We start from the raw sequence: 24,346 nt of genomic DNA on the forward strand, positions 1-24,346 counted from the left end.
TGCCAGTTGGACCACACTGGTCTTGGATGATACACCAACACTGTTAAAGATTTTTTTTCTGATATATTACGGCAGTCTAGCTTGTTCTAATGAATTGTATTTTGACTAAACAGTTTAAATTTTTTGTTACGGAGCATGGTGTGAATCAGCCCTGTAGTTAGAGCTCTGGATTTCAGAGCTGGTTGGCTTGGTCTGAATCTTTGCAATACCACAAAATATTCACTGCATTTTTAACTGTCAGTAAGTTGTGAGGATGATATATTAATGTGGATAATGAATTGTAGGATGCTACTATGGACAGTAGTTCAAAATTAAGGATAACATTTCTAGTTTAAGTTACTAAAATTAACATGTATATATAATGAAAATTATCTAATTCATTGTATTTTATGACAGTACTCTAATATATGTTATAAATGGAATGTTTTATATCCACCCTTGTTACAATATCTAAACTTGAAGATAATTCTCTGTACTGTGAAAGATAGACTGAAATATCTATTTTGTGAAGCTTTTACTTCACCGAATAACCAAATTACAAACACAAGTGATGAAGAAAAGTTAAATACCAGTGAGTCATATAAAATATATGTACAGATCTGAAGATATTTGTCCAAATAATCAAGAGGAAAACCTTTCAAAGAAACCTTCCTGTAACACCAACCATGAAATATAATTATTGGATAGGTTTTATGTTAAAATTACTTTTTAAAAGAATCCTATTGGAGTAATCTTTATGGATGTTAGTTCACAGTAGACTGTTGTTTAGTTAATCATGTTAGGTACTAACATAGTCAGATGTTTACTTCTAGTGGGCTATAACTCTGATAATCCCCAGCATCACAAGTTGCTGCTCTCTCTGCTTGTTACAGCATGTGACCTCTCTGACCAGACCAAGGACTGGCCTAGTTCCAAGAAAATTGCTGTAAGTTCTTTCCTCTAGAAATTGGTAAGAAAGGCAAAGAGGTAAATTAATTATCAGAATAAACATCGTTAATAATTAAATAATATTTTATAATTTTATCAGATTTTTAAAAAAATGATCAGCTTCAATATTCTTAAGTTCCCCTTTAGGTTTGAGAATTTATATATAACATCAGATAACCTTGTTTAAATTCTCTTGCTACAGTCATCAAAACACATTCTTCTTTCACATGTTAAACAGTAATCATAATTTTCGTTTTAAAATAAACAGTATTTCATACAGCTACTATAACATGTTGACAGAAAGGACGAGAAGAAAAGGCAACACCTGTTAGATTATTAAGTAATGGGTTTTAATCAGTTGAGAAAATCTGAAGATAACCATGTAACGGAGAGCTTGGTTACTGACTAATGGATAGAAGTTAATGTTACATCTCTGTGGTTTTTTCATTGCATAGAAGTCAATTTTCAGTTTAACTAAAGATAAACAGGCACGTTTGTGGGGATATTTATGAATTCTGCAATTTAATATAATACAATCATAATGGGGATAGCAAGGGACTTGTTGATCTAACTTGGCTGTCTCATCCTCTAAGTGGAACTAAAAATTATTAACTAAATGAATTGAAAAACTTAAAGCCAGCCCTTATCATTCATACATCATACATCTTAGTCATAAATAAAAATGACTAAGGTGAAGATGGCTACTACTTTGCCTAAATCTGAATTTCTGTGCCCTGGTTTTATAATTCTTGCTGTTAAGTACAAAAAATGTTGATGCATCGACATTATCAGTTCCTTTACCAATGTTAAACACTTCAATAAGATCCCCTCTAACTCTTCTTTTCTCAAGAGAAAACAATTTTGAGGATCTTAGTTTCTCCTCTTATAACAACCCCTTCCCTCCTCAGTACGATTTAAAGTGATGGAAAGACATCTTTCAGTTTCAAATTACAGAAGGTTGGAAATGTATCATGTGAGACGTTTTGATTTCTAAATACAATTTTCTCTAACATTTTTGAAAAATCCATGTGTACTTTATCTATTTTTTAGTACAAACTTGGTACCTGTTTTAAACCACCTGTTACACTTCAAATTTTCCTTATGCTATTTGTGACATTTGTTTAAGTTGATTGATGAAATTAGATTTTTTTTAGTGTTTATTTCTCTTAAATATTTAATATTAAAGGATCTGTAGTATTTTTTTTTCAGTGAAAATGTTCTGTTGGTTATTATATTGATTATTGTGTAATTCCGTTCCAGAAACAAGTGTACAGTGAATTTTTTTCACAAGGAGACCTTGAAAAGGCAATGGGAAATAGCCCAAGTGAGATGATGGACAGAGAAAAAAGCTTGTGTCCCACAACTACAAATTGTCTTTCTCCAGACAATAGTTCAACCTGTTTATGAGTAAGACCGAAACTAAAACAGTTTTAGTTTTTGATGTCTAAATTCTTACCACATTTCTTAAAGTTCCTGAAAATGTTTCGACTTTGATTAGGGACAAAAAGAGCAAACATTGATTTTGTTGTGCAAATTAGCTATTATGTCATTCAGTGATGACTGCTACACCATGTTGCTGTTCAGACCTTTTTACCAAACCTTACCTTCTTCTTTTATAATTCTTCTGTTTACTTGATGGTTAATCAATGGACCATGGCATACAGCTTAGTAATATGACTATTTAACCTCTTTCCTGTTGCTATGGCTCCCTTTGAATAGCCATGGTTATTTTGACGTACTGTTTGTATTTTTACACAAGTACCACGTATATAATCTTACATACCTGTATCATCAATAGGAGTAAAGCTGTCGATATGATAATGCATGGAAGTATCAGTAACATGGTACAAGTAGTTATTAAAATAGTATGAACATGAAAGTTTTCAAATATAATATTAGAGGTTTATTTAAGCACTCAAATAACAAAGAAGTATAAATTAGTCAACAACCTTGTCTTACAGTGCTTGATCTTAAATGATTGGTTGTATTTGAATATATGCATCTAGATCATCCAATCATACAAGATTTCTGCATCACTGCCATCAGATGCCAAGTGGCTTTTGCATTTATTTACACCAACTTAACTATAGACTCATAAAGAATACCATATTTATTGGAAATGACAAATTAAACTCCAGAATAAATAAAACAGTTTTTTTTCTCATATCCTGTTACCTTTCAACAATACATTCTTGACATTTCTGTGTGGGGTCAAAGAAAGTTACAACAGGTCTGTCCCACCCATTTTAGCTTGCTATAAGTGTTATGAAGTAGAAAGCACCCAAAAATATCTTTATTTATAACTTGTGCATTCAATTTTCCAGCTGTATTTTAGTAAATTGTAAGGAGAATTTCAGTCAGTGACCTTAACTTTGTCATTTTTATACAGTCATAGCTTTTACAGAACATTAACAATTCCAGTGAAACTTTAGATCATGAAATAAGTCTTAAGTAATGAAAACGATATCAGTATAAATCTCAAATATAACAGGAGAGTGTCTGGCAGCCATATACATCATGTATGAAGAGATCACTACTTTAGCTGTTTAACAGTAACCCACCATTTAGTAAACTCAAGTTCAGTAGTTTAACCTGTAACTGCCAAGAATTTCTAATGTTTCAGTAATTTAGTTACGAATAATATTTTTTTTAATATCCTAAGCTTAATATAGAGAATTCTAGTTGGTCACTTGACTCTAGTGACTGAAACCTGGTGTGGAAGGCAACATCTGTAGCTGAATTAATTACATGATCTAAACTGGACCAAATTAGACCTTTAGATAATAAAAATGTGGCTTCACAATAGGAAGATAATCTGTTTAAAAATGTTAAAACTGCATTTACATCTCACTACATTTAAAATTTGGAGTATAAAATTATATTCTGGAAAATTACCAGCTTGATATTTATGTTTTACTATAATCTTTGTATATTTCTGACACAGTCTATGTGGTTTTTCCATCATTCATCTGAACAACAAAAGAGGTATCAGAATATTTATATGCAATATTTTATCACAAGAGATACATGTCTAATGCAGCATTTCTTGGAATAGGTTAGTGAAGTAGTGGATAACACGAAAGTCCAGTTGCTCTAGATGGATAGCATGGTTGTGTTCCCTTTTGTTCTAATATGCACAAATGCTGAAAAAAAAAGAATCATGTTACACCATTTGTGGTGACTCTGTGTCATTTTGTGCAACTGCATCTTAGGATTTTTTTATCTTTATAAGTTGACATTTCATCCATCATAAGACATGTTCTAAAGTCGTGTTACACTTAAATCTGTGGTTCCTCTCTGTGAGGGAGTTGACAAGAAACACAGTTTGTTTTAACATTGCTTGAACTAGTCAGCCATCATCATTGAAATAGTTATCAAGCCTTCCCTTAGATTAATTGCTTTCACAACATCTGAAAGCAACCCATTCCAATTGCCAACCACCCTGTTAGAAAACTAAAATCTTAGCTGAAGATAATTCCTATCCTGCCAAAATATATAATTGTACCCACCCCCAAGTCATAAACAAGAATGAAAAACGATTATGCGTCAAAATTGTTAATTAATTTAACAGTCTTAAAACCTCAATTAGATATCCTCAATATTAGAAATCTTATCTTGTCCTCATGTGACAACCTTTTCTTTACAAATGTCATCCTAGTAGTCTTTCTCTGAACCATTGCCCACAATTAAATGTTCATCCATCTTACTAAGTCATTAAAAAACTGTTACATGGATCTTAGTTGACACTCAATACTATGGTAACTTTAGTAGCAACATATAAGATGACTTGTAATGACAGAAACCCACTTGAAGTAAAAATATGTTATAAAGATGGCTGGTATGGATATTAAAACTTTATTTAAATAAAAAATATATCTGGAGATGACCTAAGAAGGTTGAAACATTGTTCTGTACTTTATTTTTAGTTAAAAGTTTTAATACCTGTACCAGCCATCTTTAGAATACATATAAGATGATATTTGAGATATTTTATACTAGAAATGACAGGCAACTACAAGAAAACATACACATATAATCTAGATGGTGTTTCTTTTTGGGGTTTAAAGCCTTGATGGTTTACTTGTTAGACCTAGTGTGAGCTTAAGATTCTGAGCTCAGTTCCTATTTAAAGTGTACCACTTTTTCTCTCAGCATATTTAATAGCTTCTTTCTTTCTGCCTGTAGCTTGCTAGCTAAACTATTCCCAGAAGCTGAAGAAACAGCCCAGGCAGTTGCTACTAACAAAATGTACTGGGAGAGAATGCAAGAGATATATAAACGACGTCACCTGACAAGCAGCTGCTCATTGGATTTGTTTGAAGACCAGAGCCTTGAGAAAGAAGTTCTAGAAGGCTTAAATAACAGTAAGTTGACTTGAGCTGTGAGATCTAAAAATTGTGACTTTTGTTACAAATCATGTTTCAGGTAGAGGTCAGGCACTAAAGAGATAAAAATGTCTACTGTTAATTTTACTTTTTACTGGTTTCTGAAGCATCATATTTGATTTGTTTCTTCTTTGCCATAAATCATTTTCACTTTAAGACATTTTATTGCACAGACTGTAATTTGATAATTTAATATTGTTTGTGAGAAGTTAATTTCTTTTTAATTCATACTTCTTACTGTAAAATAGTAGCCCAATCACTTCTATGTGATGACTTAAGTTTGTTTGTTATTTTTACTTTCTGTATTCAGGAAATTCTTCTAATCTTTCTTTACTGTGATTGTATTTATTTCCCAGAAGAATTTTGATGACCTGTAAATTGGTCATTACCTAAAAAAAACACACAAGTCTGGTCTTTAATCATAAACTACAACTTATGATGATCTAAACCATCGTGGTTTTTATCCATAAACTATAGCTTATGTGTTGCCAGGATAGAAAAGATTGTTTAGTGTAGATATTATTAATTTATTTATTTTGTGATTGAATATTTTATGATCTATTTATTTTAAAATAAACGTTAGGATAAATGTAGTTACGTAATTAGGTTACATAAATCTTGATGTCAAGATTATAGATCATTGTGTGAAATTCTATTGACATTGAGAATATGAAGCTAGCAGATAATTTACTAATAAACACATAAATAACATGAGATGAGCAAGAAAAGTAGACAGACAGAGCAGATGAGAAACAAAGTGAGGTCATGTAAAAAGATTATTTGTACAGAGAAGGAAGGCCTAATAGTTTACCTTATATAAGAGTGCAACTAATGGTGATGTAAGAAAATAAAGAGGAATAGTTTATTTTGTAAAAGGTAGTTCTAAAATAATTGAACCTACCTGTGTGAACTTTGACAAATAGGAGACTTTTTTTTGGAAGTAGACCTAAAGACAGAAAAGGAGCAGATGATTTTAGAAGTAGGATACAGCCACAGTAACTCATAAGTGAACTATGCTTGGGTAGTTTGGCAATAATAATGGAGAAAAATAGTTTGGTTTGTGAACTGAAATTCTAAAGGAACTGATTAGGCCTAAGTGGACTTTGACAAGAAGAGAACTAATAGTATTTATTTGTCTATGATAATCTATAGTGTAAAACATTTGTTGTACATATGTTTAACTAATCCCAAATATATATATTATATGTATATTATTTTGAAAACAAGTGAACTGAGTGCTGTTCTTTTTTTTTTTAATTTACCGCAAACAAGTCACAGACACCTACTGTACAAGAATCCTAAGCCCAATAAAAACAGCAAATATCAATACTGTTTAAAAGTTTAAATAAAAGTCTTTAAACTGACAGTTGATGAGCCACAGCCAAGATTATACAGTGGTGAACTGTAACAGAAGAAAATGTGAACGACACAAGAAATAAGTAGGTCTGTATATGCACAGCTGTAGTTGTAGAGCAAATACTGTAGAGATTACAATTACTCTGTGTCAGGTGATTTCAATAAACAAGTTGAAAAAGGAGAAACATCTTTCATTAAAAGACAGTAAATTACAACAGTTTGTTAAACAACAACACGAACAAAGAAGATAAAGAAGAGACTAGAAATAGAGAGAATCATAATACAAATTTAGAAAGAAGAAGAAGACAGATAGGAGAGACTAGGTATAGAGAGAACAAGAGTACAAATTGAGATTACAAAGTTCATCTAACCAAAGGAAGAAGGACTCAAGAATGACAATGGAATTAGGACCAGCTGACCCTAGTTGCCCAAATTTGATGAACATAGAGATGACATGGATGCTTTTCTGGAACGATATGAAAAATTCTCTCAAGATCATAACTGGAACAAGTCAACTGGGCAGTTTGTCTTAGCCCACTTCAAGCAGGAAAAGGCCTACAAGTATATTCAGAAATAATGTCAGAAGATGTCATGAAATTTGACAAATAAAAGTGGCTTTACTGAAAAAATAGGAACGTACTAAAGAAGGTTTTTGTTGGAAGCTCAGAGGAGTTACATTTGACACTGAAGAAACTATATTTCAGTTTCTGGCACATCTGTGGTGATATTTCATCATATGAAAATAGTTTTGAGGGACTGGCAGACCTATTAGTGTAAGAACAGTTCATGATAACATGTCTAACTGACCAGTCACTGTTCCTAAAGGAGAAATCACCAAAGGATGTAGACAAGATGAACAAGATGGCAGAACAGTATATGGAAGCCAATGGAGGTGATGTTACTGGCTAGTTCAAGAATATCCACTTAAATTCATAACCAGTAATGGCTGACCAGAAGCAAGAATGTACCAAAGATGACAAGAAGTTGATTGACAGAAGGGAGAAGAGATGCTTTGTTTGTTTAATATGAAGCATATTGCAAAAGAGTGCAAGTCTTTCACCAGCAAACAACAACAGAAGTGCCAACATAAAGTAGCTGGAGGTACTTACAAAGAAGGTGCTAGTAAGAAAGAAGAAATAGCAACTTGTACTACTGAGGCTGCTACAAAATGAAAAAGAATCAAGACAACTTGTCAGATTCAATATATGAATAAAGCACTTGTTCAATGCACATCTAATGGTTGGTTTCAGTTAGCAAATGGATCAACAGTGCCACTAAGGATAGGAGCATGTGATAAACATCAGAAGTGCCAATAAATCATCATATGCCAATATGTGAAGGATATGTTGGGGACAAGAAAGTGAAGGTTTTACGAGATACTGGGTGCATAAGAGCAGCAGTGAAAACCAGTCTATTATCCATTGATCAGGTATAACTGTGTGTGGTAATTGATGGGACAGTGAGGAAGTTTCCCATGGCAAAAATAAAGGTGGATACTCCGTATTATGTAGGAGACCTTGAAGCCATATGTATCAAAAAAACCACCATATGGCTTAGTGACAGGAAATATATCAGGTGGTAATAATTTAGAGGAACTGGACAAAAAGAAGACTGTCAAAGCAACTACAGTCATCATAAGACCTCAGAAGAAAAGGAGCAAGCAAGATGCCAAATCTCTTAAAGCGATAAGTCAGATGTGAGTTCACAGGAAGTGCAGAAGAAAGGCAGACTGCAGAAACTTTGGGAAGTCAACATATTTCAAAGAGAGAAGAGACTTACAGAATTGAGGACTGGAAATCAGTATTGAATCAGACCTACCAAAACAGTTTTAGTGGGGAAGCCAAATTCAAAGACAGTCAGAAACATTTCTATAACAAGAAGGTCAAGGGTTGACATTTCAAGGTTGGACTGAAAGTTTAAGTTCTGCTTCCTACAGACAACAACTCTCTATTTGTTAACCTGAAGATGACCTAGGAAGGTTGAAACATTGTTCTGTGCGTATCAATGAATGTGTTAATACCCATACCAGCCATTCTGAGATATATACAACAATAAACTTATCAACATTATGCACTATAAACTGAAAATTAGTGGGATTACAAAGTTCTACCATGCCAATCTTTTTAAGACTGCTTTGAGAGGGAAGAAATCATTTTGGATGTAACTACTAATGTACAAATGGACATGATGGGTGCAGGTGTCAAAAAAGCAGAATTTGAAGATAGTGACTTCATTATAGAAGTTAAGGGCCTACTGGACCTAAGAGCACTGAGTGGAACTGAGACGTACAAAGACGTCAACAGAAGTGTCAAACTGGCTGATAAGAAAGAAAAGGAAAAAATCTACCGTGTTAGTATACAGATAGATCAGGAAATACAGACCTCAGGCAACACGAGGTAAAGATGAATATAAGGGATCTCATCAAAGAAGAGCTTTACTGGAGAGGCAAAAAAACTGTAGATGTTGGTTTATATCATATCAGAAGAATTAGTATGTGAACTAAGGACAGTCTTTTTATGTGTTAAAAACAAATTGTAAATATTAATTTATTTTGTGAGTGAATATTTTATGATTCTTTACTTTGGTTCATAACAGAGTTAGAAGCAAATATTTTATGGTATATATTATGACAGGCTTAGTTGCATAACTAATAACTCATTGGTATCTAGATTATAAAATATCTTGTGAAATTTAATTTATTGGCAGGCATCTAAACCATCACTTGACAGAAGTCTGCCTACATATGTATGTATGTGTTTATTACTGCCATTCTGCTTGATGAGCTGTCGCCAAACTTGTTATGTACTCTTAAAACCCCCATAAGGTGCAAAATTTGGCAGTTGGCATTTGGAACTTATGTGTCTTCACTTGATGGATTTCTATATCTTCAAAGTTTACTTATTGCATATGTTGGTTAGTACTTCTACAGTTTAATATATGGTTTAAACTTATAGAAAAAGTTTTATCACAGCTATTGTGTATTCAAATACGAAAATAAAAAACAAACCTTTTGCTTAAGATCTCAAATTGTTTTGTTTTTATGCATTCAGTAGGAACATGTTGAGCTTCCATCTACATGATTACCAGGCTGGTAAGTTTTTAAAAATTAACCTTTCTCGTTATAATTGTTTTTGTGTGTTTGTTAATATCCATCTTATTTCCTAATTCTAATTTTCTTCTCAAATTATGAAATACTACCAAGAAAGCTTTTATATCTCCTGTTCCCTTGTATAACCCTCTTTCATTCAAAGTGTCAAACAGATTAATATGGCCATTATAATTATGTTTTCCTTTATTATCATTTAGTTCAAATATTTGTAATTAATTATTAAGTTGGCCAAAAAAGGACAAGACAATTAATACAGTTTATAAATGTTGTTAGACATTTATTTTTCTTGTGACATTTGAAAGGTGGCGCTGTAGTAAATAATAATTTATCTGTACTACAATTCAAAAGAGCAATAATGTCTGTAAATCTTAATCATACTGATGAACAATATTTGTTTGTTTCAATAACAAATTCGAACACAGATTATCATTCTCTTTTGCTACAGAAGAGAGAGAGGGCACATTAATTATTGTGTTCAAATTCTGTAAATAATTAGTGCAAGCTAGAAAAAAGTCTTAAAGTCTTTATGAAATTCAGGTTATTTTGAAAAAACACAAAATCTCGGTTACTTTTTCACTAAGTATATACAGCATACACTGAATACTCATTACTCTATACACTTTCAAACTAAGTTATATGAAAGATTTTTAAAATATTATTAGGAGAAGAACAACCATATAACTGTTGAATTTTTACTTTAGTTTTCCTATGTTCATGTGCATGCATTGGTATTCTATGTGTTGACTCCATGTTAAGAACTGATTCGAGCATTTAAAGCTCCTTTAATTTTTTTTCAGTTGTCAGCTGTCATTGAATTCTTCAACCCAAAAGAAGACATAAAAGTACAGTTTAGAATCTTTGAGCACTAAATATAGAATGAGAAAGATGTTAGAATAAGTTTAGTATTCGACCTTCTGTGCAAGAGTACATGTAGTCTAGAAAAGTAGGATCCAGAGGATGTAGCAATAACTCAACACAAAACAGGCTAGTACAATCATTACTACGGCTTCATTCTGTGCTATTATCGGTGTTTTGTTACACATTCCTATTGTGGAAACTTTGTGTGCTCTGACGGGTTTTGCTCATTTGTTACATGTTCATCTGACATGCATTATATTTAAGGGTTATAACTGATATATGTATACTTTTATTATGAAGGAGTGATAATCTTTTCAAGTAGAATCGTAAGATTGTGAAAACCATAAGTCCATTAGAACAACTAATATTATTATGCTTTTAGTAAGGTTCATGAGTTCATTACAATTCATGAATGTTGTGAGACATTTATTTACTTTGTGGTATCTAAAATATGGCTGTCATAAATGGTATTAAGAAAATATATTAATTTAGACAGTCATTCTTAATGTTAAGTGACCTAAGTAACAACATGTAAGGTAATTTAATATTTATGAAAAAATTTGGTGTTTTTTTTCTTATGAAAACAATAATCTGGAAGATTAAATTTTCAATTCTTTTTAAAATTGTTTTATGAACTTCATTCTACCATAAGCTCTAATCTAAAGTGTGCTATTTTGTTATTTTAAATTATCTATGAATGTTGTTACAAATTTATTTTCCTTCCAGTTGCCATAAGTGACATAGGAATGTACATTAAAGTAATTAGTCAGTTTAATTGTTAAATAATCTAAATAACATTGTTACATTTTTAAATCATGAGAATAATAATCAAGAAGATAAAAACTGAAAATATTTATAAAAATGAAATGTGAACTTTATTCCACTTAATCAAAAGTGTTTTATTAGGTATGAGTGCTAATGGTGCTGTTTTCAAAGTCTAGTTCAAAAATCAACTGAACAAAACATGCTTTTCAAAATATTAGGAGATGAGTGAATTTCTTCAAAAGCCATTACTACTCCACCAAGCAGTATACCTTTTGTTCTAAATTTGTATATATTAATTATAATAAAATTTGTTGAAATGTTGTTATTTGCATGCAGGAAAAGAACTCTGAAAAAGAGTGAAGAAAAATTCTTGTATTTCTTGGTTAAGAATACTGATGAAAATAATCTGGTATCTTTTCAGGGCATTAGTTCTTCTCATGTTTGTATTGTTTAAATGTGATGATGTGATGAGAAAGAAGTTTTGTCTTATTGCTCGAATATTGTGGTGAAATTCACTGTCACTAGTACTGGAACTTATTTTTTTAAGGTGGTACTAGTATCGGGACTTAGTTGAGCTACTTTTTCAGATGTTCGAATATTGTGGTGAAATTCACTGTCACTAGTACTGGAACTTATTTTTTTAAGGTGGTACTAGTATTGGGACTTAGTTGAGCTACTTTTTCAGATGTTCGAATATTGTGGTGAAATTCACTGTCACTAGTACTGGAACTTATTTTTTTAAGGTGGTACTAGTATTGGGACTTAGTTGAGCTACTTTTTCGGATGCACGTGTATTCCACAGTTATGTAAAAAAAACATTGGCACTCAGGTTGTCATTCTTTATGTTTACATATTAAAAAAACGTTTTTTTCCAAAACAGTTCCATTTCAGCAAGACGAGCACTTTTACTGTTTGTTTGTTTTTTTAGAATTTCACCCCCACTGAAATACAAAATACTGAAAAATAATTTTAACAGCTTTTCAAGACGTGTATTAGTTTGTTATTGTCATTATTTTAGTATGAATAAGATTGCTGTAAATATAATTTGAGAGTGTGTGGTTATTCATATAGTCAATAGTTCAAGATTTCTAACTTGTGATGTTGATAATCTATTCTTAGGAAATGCTGACACTGAAAAGCATGTTACAAGTTATGTTTACTCTGAGTAAAAACTAATTAAATAACAGTTTGTGAATGCTGTTTAATTTTTTAAAGTTTTTCATGTTATATATTGAATAGAATCTAAGTGGGATATGTGTGTCTATATATATATATATATATATATATGTCTATATATGTATATAATTTATTTGTTTACTAATGAATATTGTTTGTAACATTATGAAGTTTGTAAGCAACTTGTAGTTTATGATCACACGTTCAGTTTTTTTTTTTCTTACGAGGTAAAGCAGTTTATTACTCTGGCAGTAAACTTAAAAAATTACTTATTGAATTTTTGCCACCAGGAATAAAACTAAACAGTTAACAACATTCTATCTCTAATTATATTAGTGTCAGATGATTTTATATTAATTTTGGAACAGACACTCTACTTGATAATACATTTTCAGTTTAGTGAAATGTTAACTTTTCTTTTTTTTACAGATTATGTAATATAATAGTTAGTTTTCTATTAACATGTTACTTCAGTTTTCCTGTTGTTGTTGTTTTTTTAACTCCAAAGCCAGCTCAAACTCAAACAGTGTGAGATCCTTAGCAAATGTTACGAGATCATTATGATATGTCAACAACAATCATGATAATTTATGTCTTGTAAGATTTTCCTATTTCAATATTCTTCTGTCTTTCTATTATATTCTTTAAGTGTGGGAAGAAGTCACTGTTTATCCTTTATTTTTTTAATTTCTTTTCATTTTTCTCTGTCGTTTAGTTGGCTTAAAAATGTAGTTGATAATAATCCATAATTGTGTGGGAATAAGTTCTGTCTCTCATGGTGTTTATGTTTCTTTCAAATTAATTTTAAAAGGAATCACTTGGTTTCTTATAAAAAAAAATGTAATACTTATGAAAATTTAGGTGTTTTAAGAGTTTTTAGTTAGAAATAAAATACATGCTGAAAAATTGTTTAAATGTGTATGAAGAATTTCATACAGCACCCTTAAATTAAGGTGAAATGTGGATTACTTGTTATGTCTCTTTCCTTTGTTTGCATAAACAGTAAAGTGATGTGTGCTGTTACCATTTTCTTCAGAAGGACAAAAGTCTATTTATTAATGAAATCACATGTGTTTCTAATCATAAAAATAGATCATTGAATGGTAATGAAAAATGCCCATTAACGAAAAACGGGTACACTCAAAATAAAACTACAGATGTGAATTTCTTATTGTTTAGCTTTCACCTTATTCTCAACAAAGTTTCTAAGGTGTTTTAGAGTTTTACTTGTGAATACTGAGGTCAAAGACATATAATTATGAACTAATTTTTAAAAGTTTAAAAAGTACTTTATTATCTGTTAAATAGTCTTTGTTTATTGCATTGTGGGTTTTTTGTAAAAGCTATTTTTCTTCTGTATATTTTGAGTAGTTAACAGTGCATGTTTATGTGTATGCAAGTTAACACCCATTCTGTTTAAATTTTGACACATTTTTTTTCTTAAAGTGGAAATTAAATGTTGCTAACACTTGTTTGTCTTTTCTTTTAATCAAATTAAATTAATTAAAATTGATGTTTCTTTAATTCTCAGGCTTCTTGTTACATTATTAATGTGTACAAAGAAATGCAACCATGGGACCTACTGACCAATTCTAGATCATCATCTCATGATTAAAATCTCTTCATTTCTGCTTAGTTCTGTAAGTGTATAGATTACTGTGCAACAGCTGTTAAAGCATTGCCTAAATTTCTAGTGTTTGTTTATTTAACTTTATGAAATATTTAAGAAAAAAATCCACTTACAAGTGACTATAGAATGAAGAGTGTAAAAAGGTTATTAATACAAGAATGTAACGTGACACATCCAGAATTGTTATGTTTCATTTTATGTTTTGTTTAATCATACTTCCATAATTTGTCATATTTGGATGTTCTTTCATGTTAGGAATGTCGAATGAACACCCCAATACGGTTGTTTACTTATACGTATTTTATTTTTAATTCATAGGAGGAAATACTATGTATTTTAAATATATACTAGACATTCTGTTATATCTTTAACCAGTGTTAATGTACTTCAGAATTTATTTACTACATTACAGTCAAACCTGTTTATAGAGTAACCATATGTGGCACAATTGATCTTTATGTGAAACTTTGGTGTCTAAAAATGTAAAGATATGTGCAAACTTGACTATTGTATCTTTCAGTATTAACATAGCAGCTTCTCTATAAGAAAATTATGCAGAAAAGTGGCTGTCATAGGCAAGTGTTTGGTCATTTGGAACTGGAATAGCCTAGCCACAGGTTATATTATCCAGATCAGGGCTGATGCTGTAGGATTCCTTAGGTGGGCCATGCACCCCAGGTTTCACACCAGCCTACCCAAATTCATTCTCCCTAGTGGTTTAAAGAACCAAAGTAATAATTTTAAAAAAACTATATATTTTTAAAATTGCCAATAAGAATTGATTAAATCTCCTCTGCCACCAATCAAAAGAGAAGAGATGGAGTCAGGCTTCATAACAACTTTTGTATACAAAAGTAATTGGTTGGAAACTGACTGAACTGTTGACGTGTGTATTTGGGTAATTTTTGTTGCAGGTTTTTCTTTAAAATGTAAACAACCAAGTGGTTTTAAACCTGACAATAGAGTACACTATGACGTACAACTACCTATTTGTAAAATTGTAACACCACCTATCTTCAAAGTTTATTTTTGCCAGTACTGTAAAAGTGCGTTTTTCTTGTTTCTAGGTTTACAATACCTATTTTCAGTATTAATGTTTATCAGTTCTGTTAATTTTTAATTTGTTAATTGCACTGTTATTGCTTTAAAAATAACATTTATTTTAATTTTTTAAATATCTATTGTTTTACTATCACCAGTGAGCTAACTGTCCACACTCAGTTATACACGTGTTAAGATGATTTATATGTATAATGTGTTATAGGGTTAAACACTATAATATGATATATAGACCATATAAAGTATGAAAATAATACAGGTTAAAACTGGTTTGCCATAATGTATAAATGTCTATGTTTACAATTTGTTTAAAGTTTGCTGATTTTACGGAAGATACTCTTAAGGTGAAATTATGTTATATCACATTATGTTATATCACATTATGTTATATCACATTGTGTTATATCACATTGTGTTATATCGCATTGTGTTATATCGCATTGTGTTATATCGCATTGTGTTATATCACATTGTGTTATATCACATTGTGTTATATCACATTGTTTCTTTACATTCCATTGTTGAATAAATTCTCATTACCATCAAAAGAGTGTAGACTTTTTTTTCCTAATGAGATGTAACAAACCACTATGGACTGAAATAATTTATATATAATGGTGTTCACAGCAATACCTAATGTAGTTTATGTTTTAGCATAACATAAAACACTTTCAGTACTATACATCTCAAAAAATCATTCGAAATCTGTTTAGTGTTTTGGACAAATTAATTCCTTTTGGTAAACATATAACCCATGGTAAAGCTTTTTGCATTAAGTGAGACAAGTTACTGTGTAACTATTATATCTATTTTTATTAAACAGTTACAACTAGTTATATTTGCAAGTTTCACACTGCTGACCAACATTGTGATACATTCATAGAATAAACCTTTGTCTGTTAATATTTCAAGATTTCTTTTAATTGCATGAATGATGAAATTTTAACTTATAAAAATATTAATTTTATAAACTGTTGTTGAATTCCAAAACTCTACTCACACTAAAGCCTTAACTCGATGAAACTTGCTCTTCTCTATTCATCTAAGGGAACATTTGTATGAATCTTAACTCACTTGCTTCAGTCTCTTTACTCCACTGTATTGCCTATGACAAGATAAATATTATGATTCCACCTACGTCATTGTGCCCCCATTCTAGATCCGTGTATAAGGTCTCATTATTACTTCCTATTCGCCTTTCCTATGACAAAACGTTATGATTACGGTTTTACATTCAGTGTTGAGTATACCTACAATGTGTGTTAAGTTTGTTGTCTTCCTTCCTTATTTTACTTGAAGTATATTTCTAAGACGTTTTTGAATATAAATTCACATTTCTGACACGAGGTCACCTAGTGCTTCTACTTTGCCACCTCTGGGGGTTAGCATAAGCTGGATATCTAAGGTGGGCATCTAGTCTCTCATAGGCAAAGGTGGAGCCTTACGAGATCTAATGTTTTTTTCTTTTCTCAACTGGCTTAGATACTTAGCTTTTTTGGGGGATAAGGGGCAGAATGATGAGAATTTTGACTCTACTTTTCTGGCACCTTTCTTTGATCAAACAGCTAATCATGAACCTAAGATGGGCATTCCTTCTCCTGCACCATTTTGTTATTAAACATCAATTTGTATTGCCTTAAACACTTTTCCTTTAACTTACAACTCTTCTTTGTTAGGAAAAATCATCTGGCTGATTACCTGGTCTTTCCACTTTTGTCAGATATTGCTGTGCATGCTTGGGGATTTATTGATTACTTGAGAAAGAATGTTGTCATGCCTTATACTCTCCATTTATTGGACTGGCATACCTTAGCTTTCTATTTCTTGGAAAACCCATATTTGGATTATCAGAAGTTAGATCCTCTCCTGCTTGTTTAAGGTTCTCATCTTGATGCCTTTGTTTATTTCAACCAAACTAGGTTTTCCTGATTTCACCTGTCTTTTACAAAAGTTTTATATTCACTTTCTCTGCAGCTGTTAACTGAGGCCTATCACAGGTCACCTATTCAATTATCAGAGGATCTTAATCATTTATTAACTTCTACTCTGGTAAGATTATCAGCTTCTACTCTCTCTTTGATCTCTTGGTTGATTTGTCGCTAAAAGCTTTTGAAAAAAAATCCCTTGCTTGAAGAAGTTTGGCTTATAGAGATCTCTCAGACATCTGATTTACGGATGACAAGTTTGAAGTTACAGACGCCTATCTTTATATTCTGATTACAGAGAAGTCACGTCAAATCCGTTTTGTGCCCAAGAGATAAGTTATTAAGTTTTGTGCCCTACCATTCTGCCTCTTGCGTAATTTACCTAAAATATCTTCCATCTCATTCTCATCTATATGCCTCTTTGGAATTGGACAGTCTTTTAGGCTTAGTTTAGGCTCTTTGATATCATGATGCATGTACTGAAGAGTTTCAGGATTTATATCATCATTGTTTCTTCTTTGGAATGCTAAAGTGTTACATAACTTATCCCCCGTCACTTTGACAGGTTGGATTCATCAATTGGTTTGTATTGGTTACCCTGGGTTTTCATTGGAGAACTAGAGGCGTCTTAAGGTTTCATTAAGTTTGCCATATATTAATGACTATGGCGGCTTGGTTGAGTTACTTGGTGTAAGGGATTCTACAGGCTAGTATGTGAACCATACCTGATATAGTTATGTCACTATTTACATGATTTGGCAGCTGTCTTTTCAGATGGTTTTTGGCTACCCCTCCTAAATAGTTATTCTCCACGCTCCAGCTGAATTGTTAGAGGCGAGTGACGTAATTCTTTTGTGTTTATTTCTATTTTTTGTGTATATGGGGGGAACCCTCTGGTCATTTTTATTTGAATCTCACTCAGTGGCGGGTGTTGTCTAATCAAATATGCTTTCTTTTAAATTCACGCTAGACAGATAAAAGAAAAATCCTGGTAGCAACGACCTCCGAGATTTGATGTTCCATAAGAACACCTTGTGGCTTTCCAGATCTTAGACAATTATATACACTGCTAGAGCACCACTTGCTGACTATCATGAATAAAACATGATGGAACTTTGCTCACTCCTAGATTGAATAAATCTGGGTGGGTTTCCTTTTTAGAATAGGGAATACAGTTCATCTATAACACTACCTGCAGCAATGTTCTTTGGAACTCCCGAACATGAGTTACCCTCACTTTTCTCTGTGAAGCATGGTAGTTCTTACCACTCTCAGTTTATAGTTGTTAGAGTGTTGGATAGAGGTCTGTTATTCTCCCATTTTTATAGACAGCTCATTATTCTGCTCAAGGAAAAGAGGGTAAAGCTGAGTGCTCTCTTCCCCATACCCCTGGATGGTTTTCTCAGAGGTATAGTGGGAGCCTGGTTCAGATGATACTCAGTTATCTGGTTGAGTTGAGCATGGCCTTTCCTTTTGGTCATTATCATGAAAGAGGGTATTCGATTCCTATATGCTCAACATTAGTTTCTGTGCTATTGGTTGGACTTATAATTTTGGGGACAGGGGGTGTTGCCTTGCTTCTAAGGTTGAGGACTTAGAATTTATTTTCATAGTCTCAATCTGGGTAACATCTTTCTTTAGTTTAAGTGAGATGAAAGAGGTCCCATAATTCTGAACTCGGTTTGTTGCATTTTGTTTCTTCAAGTTTTGGCGCAGGTTTGTCCACTTTTGTATTGTGTTTTGCCTTCTCTTCATAATTCCCATGGCTCAACATGCAGTCTTTTGCAATATTCAGGTTGGGATTCAATAATGTATTTTGAGACCTGAAAAGCAATCAGGGAGCGCTCAGAAACACTTTCGCGAAATTCAGATTTATCTTTTTAGTGAGTGAAGTAGGTTTTAAGCTAGTGGCCTAATAGTTGAGCAGCTTGATTAAGAGCAGTTGGTTGTTAAGATTATTAACTAGCGTGGTTGACTTGACTAGAATGTGTAGCAAGTGTGCCTGATGAATGAGTTGCCTCAAGCCATGTCTCAAGTCGTGAATAGGAAGTCGCTGTATGGAAGGTTCAAAATGTCGATGAAGACCAGGGCAGTGAGTTTCAAGTCACACGTGGTCTACTAATGAATCGTGATAAAACAGGAATTAAACAGCAATATTAAAAGAGCAAATTTATAGTAAATTTAATAGTTATAGCACATTTTGTGTATGAATAACCTGAATGGATCATATTGTTAGGTATTGTCTAGAGTCTAGCAATAATTTGATTTAGAAACTTAAAGAAGAGTGCCCCGAGAAAACCCATTTTTACAGCCAGGGCGCCGAATAAAGTTTCTTTGACCGTGTCCGAGAAATCTAAAAGGGGAGAAAATAACGGGGAGCTTATATACGGATCTGGGGCAGGGACGTATTGACGTAGGTGAAGAAAATCACAACATTTAACTTGCTATGGGCAATATAGTAGGTGCAGAATAGCTGTGGCAAGCGAGTGAAGATTCATACCAATTTTTAAATGGATAAAGTCAGGATAAAACTAGTGAGGTAAGTATTATCGGGAATACATTTTCGTCACAAATAGTTATTATTTTGTGCGTCGTCATATTGCACACGTGACAGAATTTGCAAATAAAATTTTGTTAGTGAAGAAAAGGAGTTTGGTACATCTGTTGACGGGATGGCCGAAAATTATTTGTTTGTTTGTTTGTTTTTGAATTTCGCACAAAGCCGCTCGATGACTATCTGTGCTAGCCGTCCCTAATTTAGCAGTGTAATACTAGAGAGAAGGCAGCTAGTCATCACCACCCACCGCCAATTCTTGGGCTACTCTTTTACCAACGAATAGTGGGATTGACCGTAACATTATAACGCCCCCACGGCTGAAAGGGCGAGCATGTTTGGCGCGACCGGGATGCGAACTCGCGACCCTCAGATTACGAGACGCACTCCTTAACACGCTTGGCCATGCCGGGCCACCGAAAATTCAAGTCACAGAAAAAATAAAGTCGATTTTTTAAATACCCAAACAAAATGAAAAGTAATACAACAATAGAAAAACGTTTCTGAGTTGGTTATTTACTGCAACAGTATTATTATGCATGATATAAAATAATATATGAAAAGTACATTACATAGACTCATTAATAAAGCCATATATACAGCTGTTGTACAAGGATGCCTATATTTATTTATTTAAATCAGGAATAAGGCCAATCGCCTGGCTTTTCACTACCTGAAGAACACTGTTTTAGGAACGTGACTCTTAATAACCTAACCTAGGTTAGGTGGTTAAGGCACTCGACTCGTAGTTCGAGGGTTGCGGGTTTGAATACCCGTCATACCAAACATGTTCGCCCTTTCAGCCGTGGGAGCGTTATAAGTGATGATCAATCTCACTATTCATTATTAAAAGAGTAGTCCAAGAGTTGACTGTGGGTGGTGATGACTCCCCTCTAGTCTTACACTGCTAAATTAGGGACGGAAAGCGCAGATAGCCCTCGTGTAGCTTTGCACGAAATATGAAAGCCAAACCAAACTGGTCTAACCTTACATTAAATTATTCTGAATTAGGCTCCCCCTACATTTCACTCAGTATATATTATAATTATATATATATTTACTAACTCATCATCAAGTCTGAAGATGTCTTCATTAAGATTCACAATGTTATGCTTTTTGATCAAAGAACATTCTACATACAATATGTTAACTCGACAAGTGTAGTTTTCAGGCATGTATGAGGTCGATAATCAGACGAATGAGCAGATTAAATTAACTTCTACGAACTTAAAAAAATTATAAGCACAAATTTTAAAACTCTGACTTTTACCTCCTATAATCGTTGGCGATCTTTGTAACAGTTAATAAGGGGTTAAGAACTTATTTGGAAGATAACCAGGTGGAAGGCCTCTGCAAAACCCCTTCGGCCCTCTGTTACTCACAACTGGCCAATTGGGTTAAGGCGTTCGACCCATAATCTGAGAGTCGCGGGTTCGAATCCTCGTCACACCAAACATGCTCGCTCTTTCAGCCATGGAAGCTTTATAATGTAACGGTCAATCCCACTATTCATCGGACTTCATGATTGGACATGGAATGCTTTTAATTTAAAATTTATCTTTTTCGTGTTTGTTAATTTTTAATCAATACTGCTGATTATGGTTACCAGCGTTGTTGTACCAAATTCAAGACAACAGCAATGCATGACCATTCGCAACATCTCACGTATCATCCATTTCTGTTTACTTTCATATCCGTAAGTAGTGACGATAAAAAAGTATGTTAAAATGATTTTTCAGTCAGCACGAAGTGCCTATAAAACTATAGCTTCTCTGAACAAGTAAAAAAGAAACACACACTCGAAAACCAAATTCTAAGTATTTCCTGTTGGGGATTTATTACAATTTTCACGGGGATTTTGTGTTACGTAGTTTGAAGATACTGTTTTGGGTTGTATATGTAATATTTGTTCAGTAACGATTTTTTTTTTTTTTTTGCAATGTGTAATATTCGTGTGAAGTTTCGAAATTTTATGAAAGTGTATCTCTGTAAAATTTTCCTTGTTTGTTTCTTTTTTTGAAGTTTCGCGCAAAACTATACAAGGGCCATCTGCATTATTCAGTAAACTCGTTTGTGTTTTACGGCAAAGCCACATTACTGTATCCATCGCGGGGTAACGAATCCTGCATTTTTAGTGTTGTAAGTATGTAAACATGCCGTTGTCCCACCAGAAAACGTCCATCGGTGATTAAGTTTTCAAAATACATAGTGCATTTGTTATTCATCTCTTAGAGAGGAAAGCTTTGCAAGTGAATTAAACGTATATTAAGCGTTGTGTGTTGAGTTTGGCCTACTAGTGAACGTAGCATTTATCCTGTATAGAATATGACTAAAGAAACAGATTAATTTGTTATCGTTATGTGTACTGACCTTAGTATTATTGTTACCGAATAATCCAAAATAACCTGCCCAACAATATAATTATTATAATACGTTAAAACTATGCACTGAATTGTATTTGGAAGCATTATATGTGATGATGTATTTTATTTTGAAGTGTGTGTGTGTGTATTTTTTAAGTTTTGTGGTTTATTCATTACCACAAAATCTCGTATTGATTTCAACGTATCCAGCTTCGCGTTTTTAAATTTGCACAGCGCTCTTAATCCTTCCCTTCGCTTTGTGTATAAATAATTATACTGAGGTTGTTGCATGGCACAGAGATATTCGCAAATTCTTGTGGTTGTTTTATTTTTTTTTTTTTAATAATAGCTGCGAAGAGAAACGAAGAAATTTTAGTTTCGGCCTGAAAAAAAGCAGCAGATCGTTTCTGGTTTTAGAGTAGCAGAATTCGTTTTATTGTTTCTACTATCGTCTGCTGATGGCATGTTATCTCCTCCTAACCTTATATATACATTATGTTTTACATTTTTCTTCACTAACTTCATTATAATGCAATACTCTTCTTCTATAATAATCATCTTTCTGATCTTCAGTCTCTCTTCAGTTAATAAAACGTTTATTTTTACTTGAACTTAACACTAAATGTTAACTCTTTCTTTACGTTACTAAAAATCACTACACTTATCCTTCCATGGCCTAGTGTTTAAGGCGCTCGTTCACATTATCGAGATTTCTCGCCCTTGTAACCATTGGATACGATATAATGTCACGACCAATCTCGTTATTTGATAATTGTAGCCCAAGAATTCCTGGTGTTAACTAACTTAATTCCTTATAGACTATCACTTTTAAACTAGGGACAGATAACTCAAACATCTCTGTAGTAGTTCTGCGCGATATTCAATAAGCACTTGTCCTTATGCTCAGTAATTCCCTGAATATCTGTTGTTATAGAGATTAAGTAATTGTGTGCGTCGTATAACCCTAAATCAGAATTACCACAGATTTCCACACGTATCGTTCCACTCTGTCGACAATTAAGGTAATTAGCTTCTGTATGTCTTTAAACAACAAAACGGATGTTTCAAATTATCACACTGCGTCAGTTTTGTGTGTATGTGTGTTGTTTTGTTTTTTTTAATTTCGCGCAAAGCTACAAGGGCTATCTGCGTTTACCGTCCCTTATTTAGTAGTGTTTCGTAATCCATTTTGTTTGTTATGTCCCCAAGTGGCACAATGGAAAGTCTGTGTATTTACTTACGTTCCTGTGCGTGTCTTGAGTGTTTAGCTACTATGATTTCAAATCAAAAGTGTGTGTGTGTGTGTGTTTTTCTTATAGCAGAGCCACATCGGGCTATCTGCTGAGCCCACCGAGGGGAATCGAACCACTGATTTTAGCATTGTAAATCCGGAGACATACCGCTGTACTAGCGGGAGGCTCTGTGCATTTACAACGCTAGAAATTGGGTTTCGATACCCATGGTGAGCGCAACACAGCCCACTGAGCGGCTTTGTGCTTAACTATAAACAAACAAAACAAATCGTACGTTATTATCAGATTTTAATGAACTTTATATCATTGATTTCCAACCGTTGAAATAAGAATATTCTAGTCGCTACGTCCAATCTATTCCCAGTAACAACAACAAACAAAACAAAAGAACAAATTAAAGTCAAATAAATGAATAAAGATAAAGGTACTGTAATGGTAAAAGTGGTTACACTGCTTTATTTGTCATAATCTGAGATGATTTGTTTGTTCAATTACAGGTTGCTTGTATTTATTGCGAGAAATTTAGACTGTAAAATTTGGTGTATGAAAATTGAGTTAAGTGATTGGCCGGTTCATAATAAAACAATACGTTAAGAGAGACACGAAACTGATGTCAGTGATATCCATTGAAGTGGACGAGGGTCATCTTAAAGTTGACCCTCTTATTTCATGTTAAGGTCAGGAACAACATTACATGTTTATAATCAAATGTAGTATGCTAAATTCTGAACAGCTGTCTTTCACACTTCAGTATAGTATACTGTCTTCATAGTTCACATTGTGAAAGAAAATGTTTTAGTCTATTATTTAATATGTTTGTGTTACGTCGCCACCTGTTTTTCTTTAACGCGAATTAGTGACTAACAAATGAATTTTTCGGTTTCAAATATTTTACCTGTGAATAGAAGCTTTCTGTTTGATTTCATCCTAGTAATAGTAAGTTACATTTATACTTATATATTAAACTGCATTTTAGTTTCATTTTA

The 24,346-nt window shown here is 32.9% G+C and overlaps 1 protein-coding gene across 1 annotated transcript in view; it reads left to right on the forward strand.

Annotated features, from left to right (window-relative positions):
- The window catches only part of LOC143231083 (cGMP-dependent 3',5'-cyclic phosphodiesterase-like), a 47,513-nt gene extending 36,683 nt beyond the window's left edge, over window positions 1-10,830 (forward strand). The window contains 6 exon segments of the mRNA XM_076465624.1: window positions 813-925; window positions 2,188-2,271; window positions 2,273-2,334; window positions 5,113-5,291; window positions 9,719-9,759; window positions 10,575-10,830. Of these exon segments, the coding sequence (XP_076321739.1) occupies window positions 813-925; window positions 2,188-2,271; window positions 2,273-2,334; window positions 5,113-5,291; window positions 9,719-9,732 (452 nt within the window). The 3' untranslated portion in view covers window positions 9,733-9,759; window positions 10,575-10,830.
- Window positions 10,831-24,346: the final 13,516 nt, after the last annotated feature.

The sequence above is a fragment of the Tachypleus tridentatus genome, chromosome 10 (assembly GCF_004210375.1).
Source record: "Tachypleus tridentatus isolate NWPU-2018 chromosome 10, ASM421037v1, whole genome shotgun sequence".
Lineage (NCBI taxonomy): Eukaryota > Metazoa > Arthropoda > Merostomata > Xiphosura > Limulidae > Tachypleus > Tachypleus tridentatus.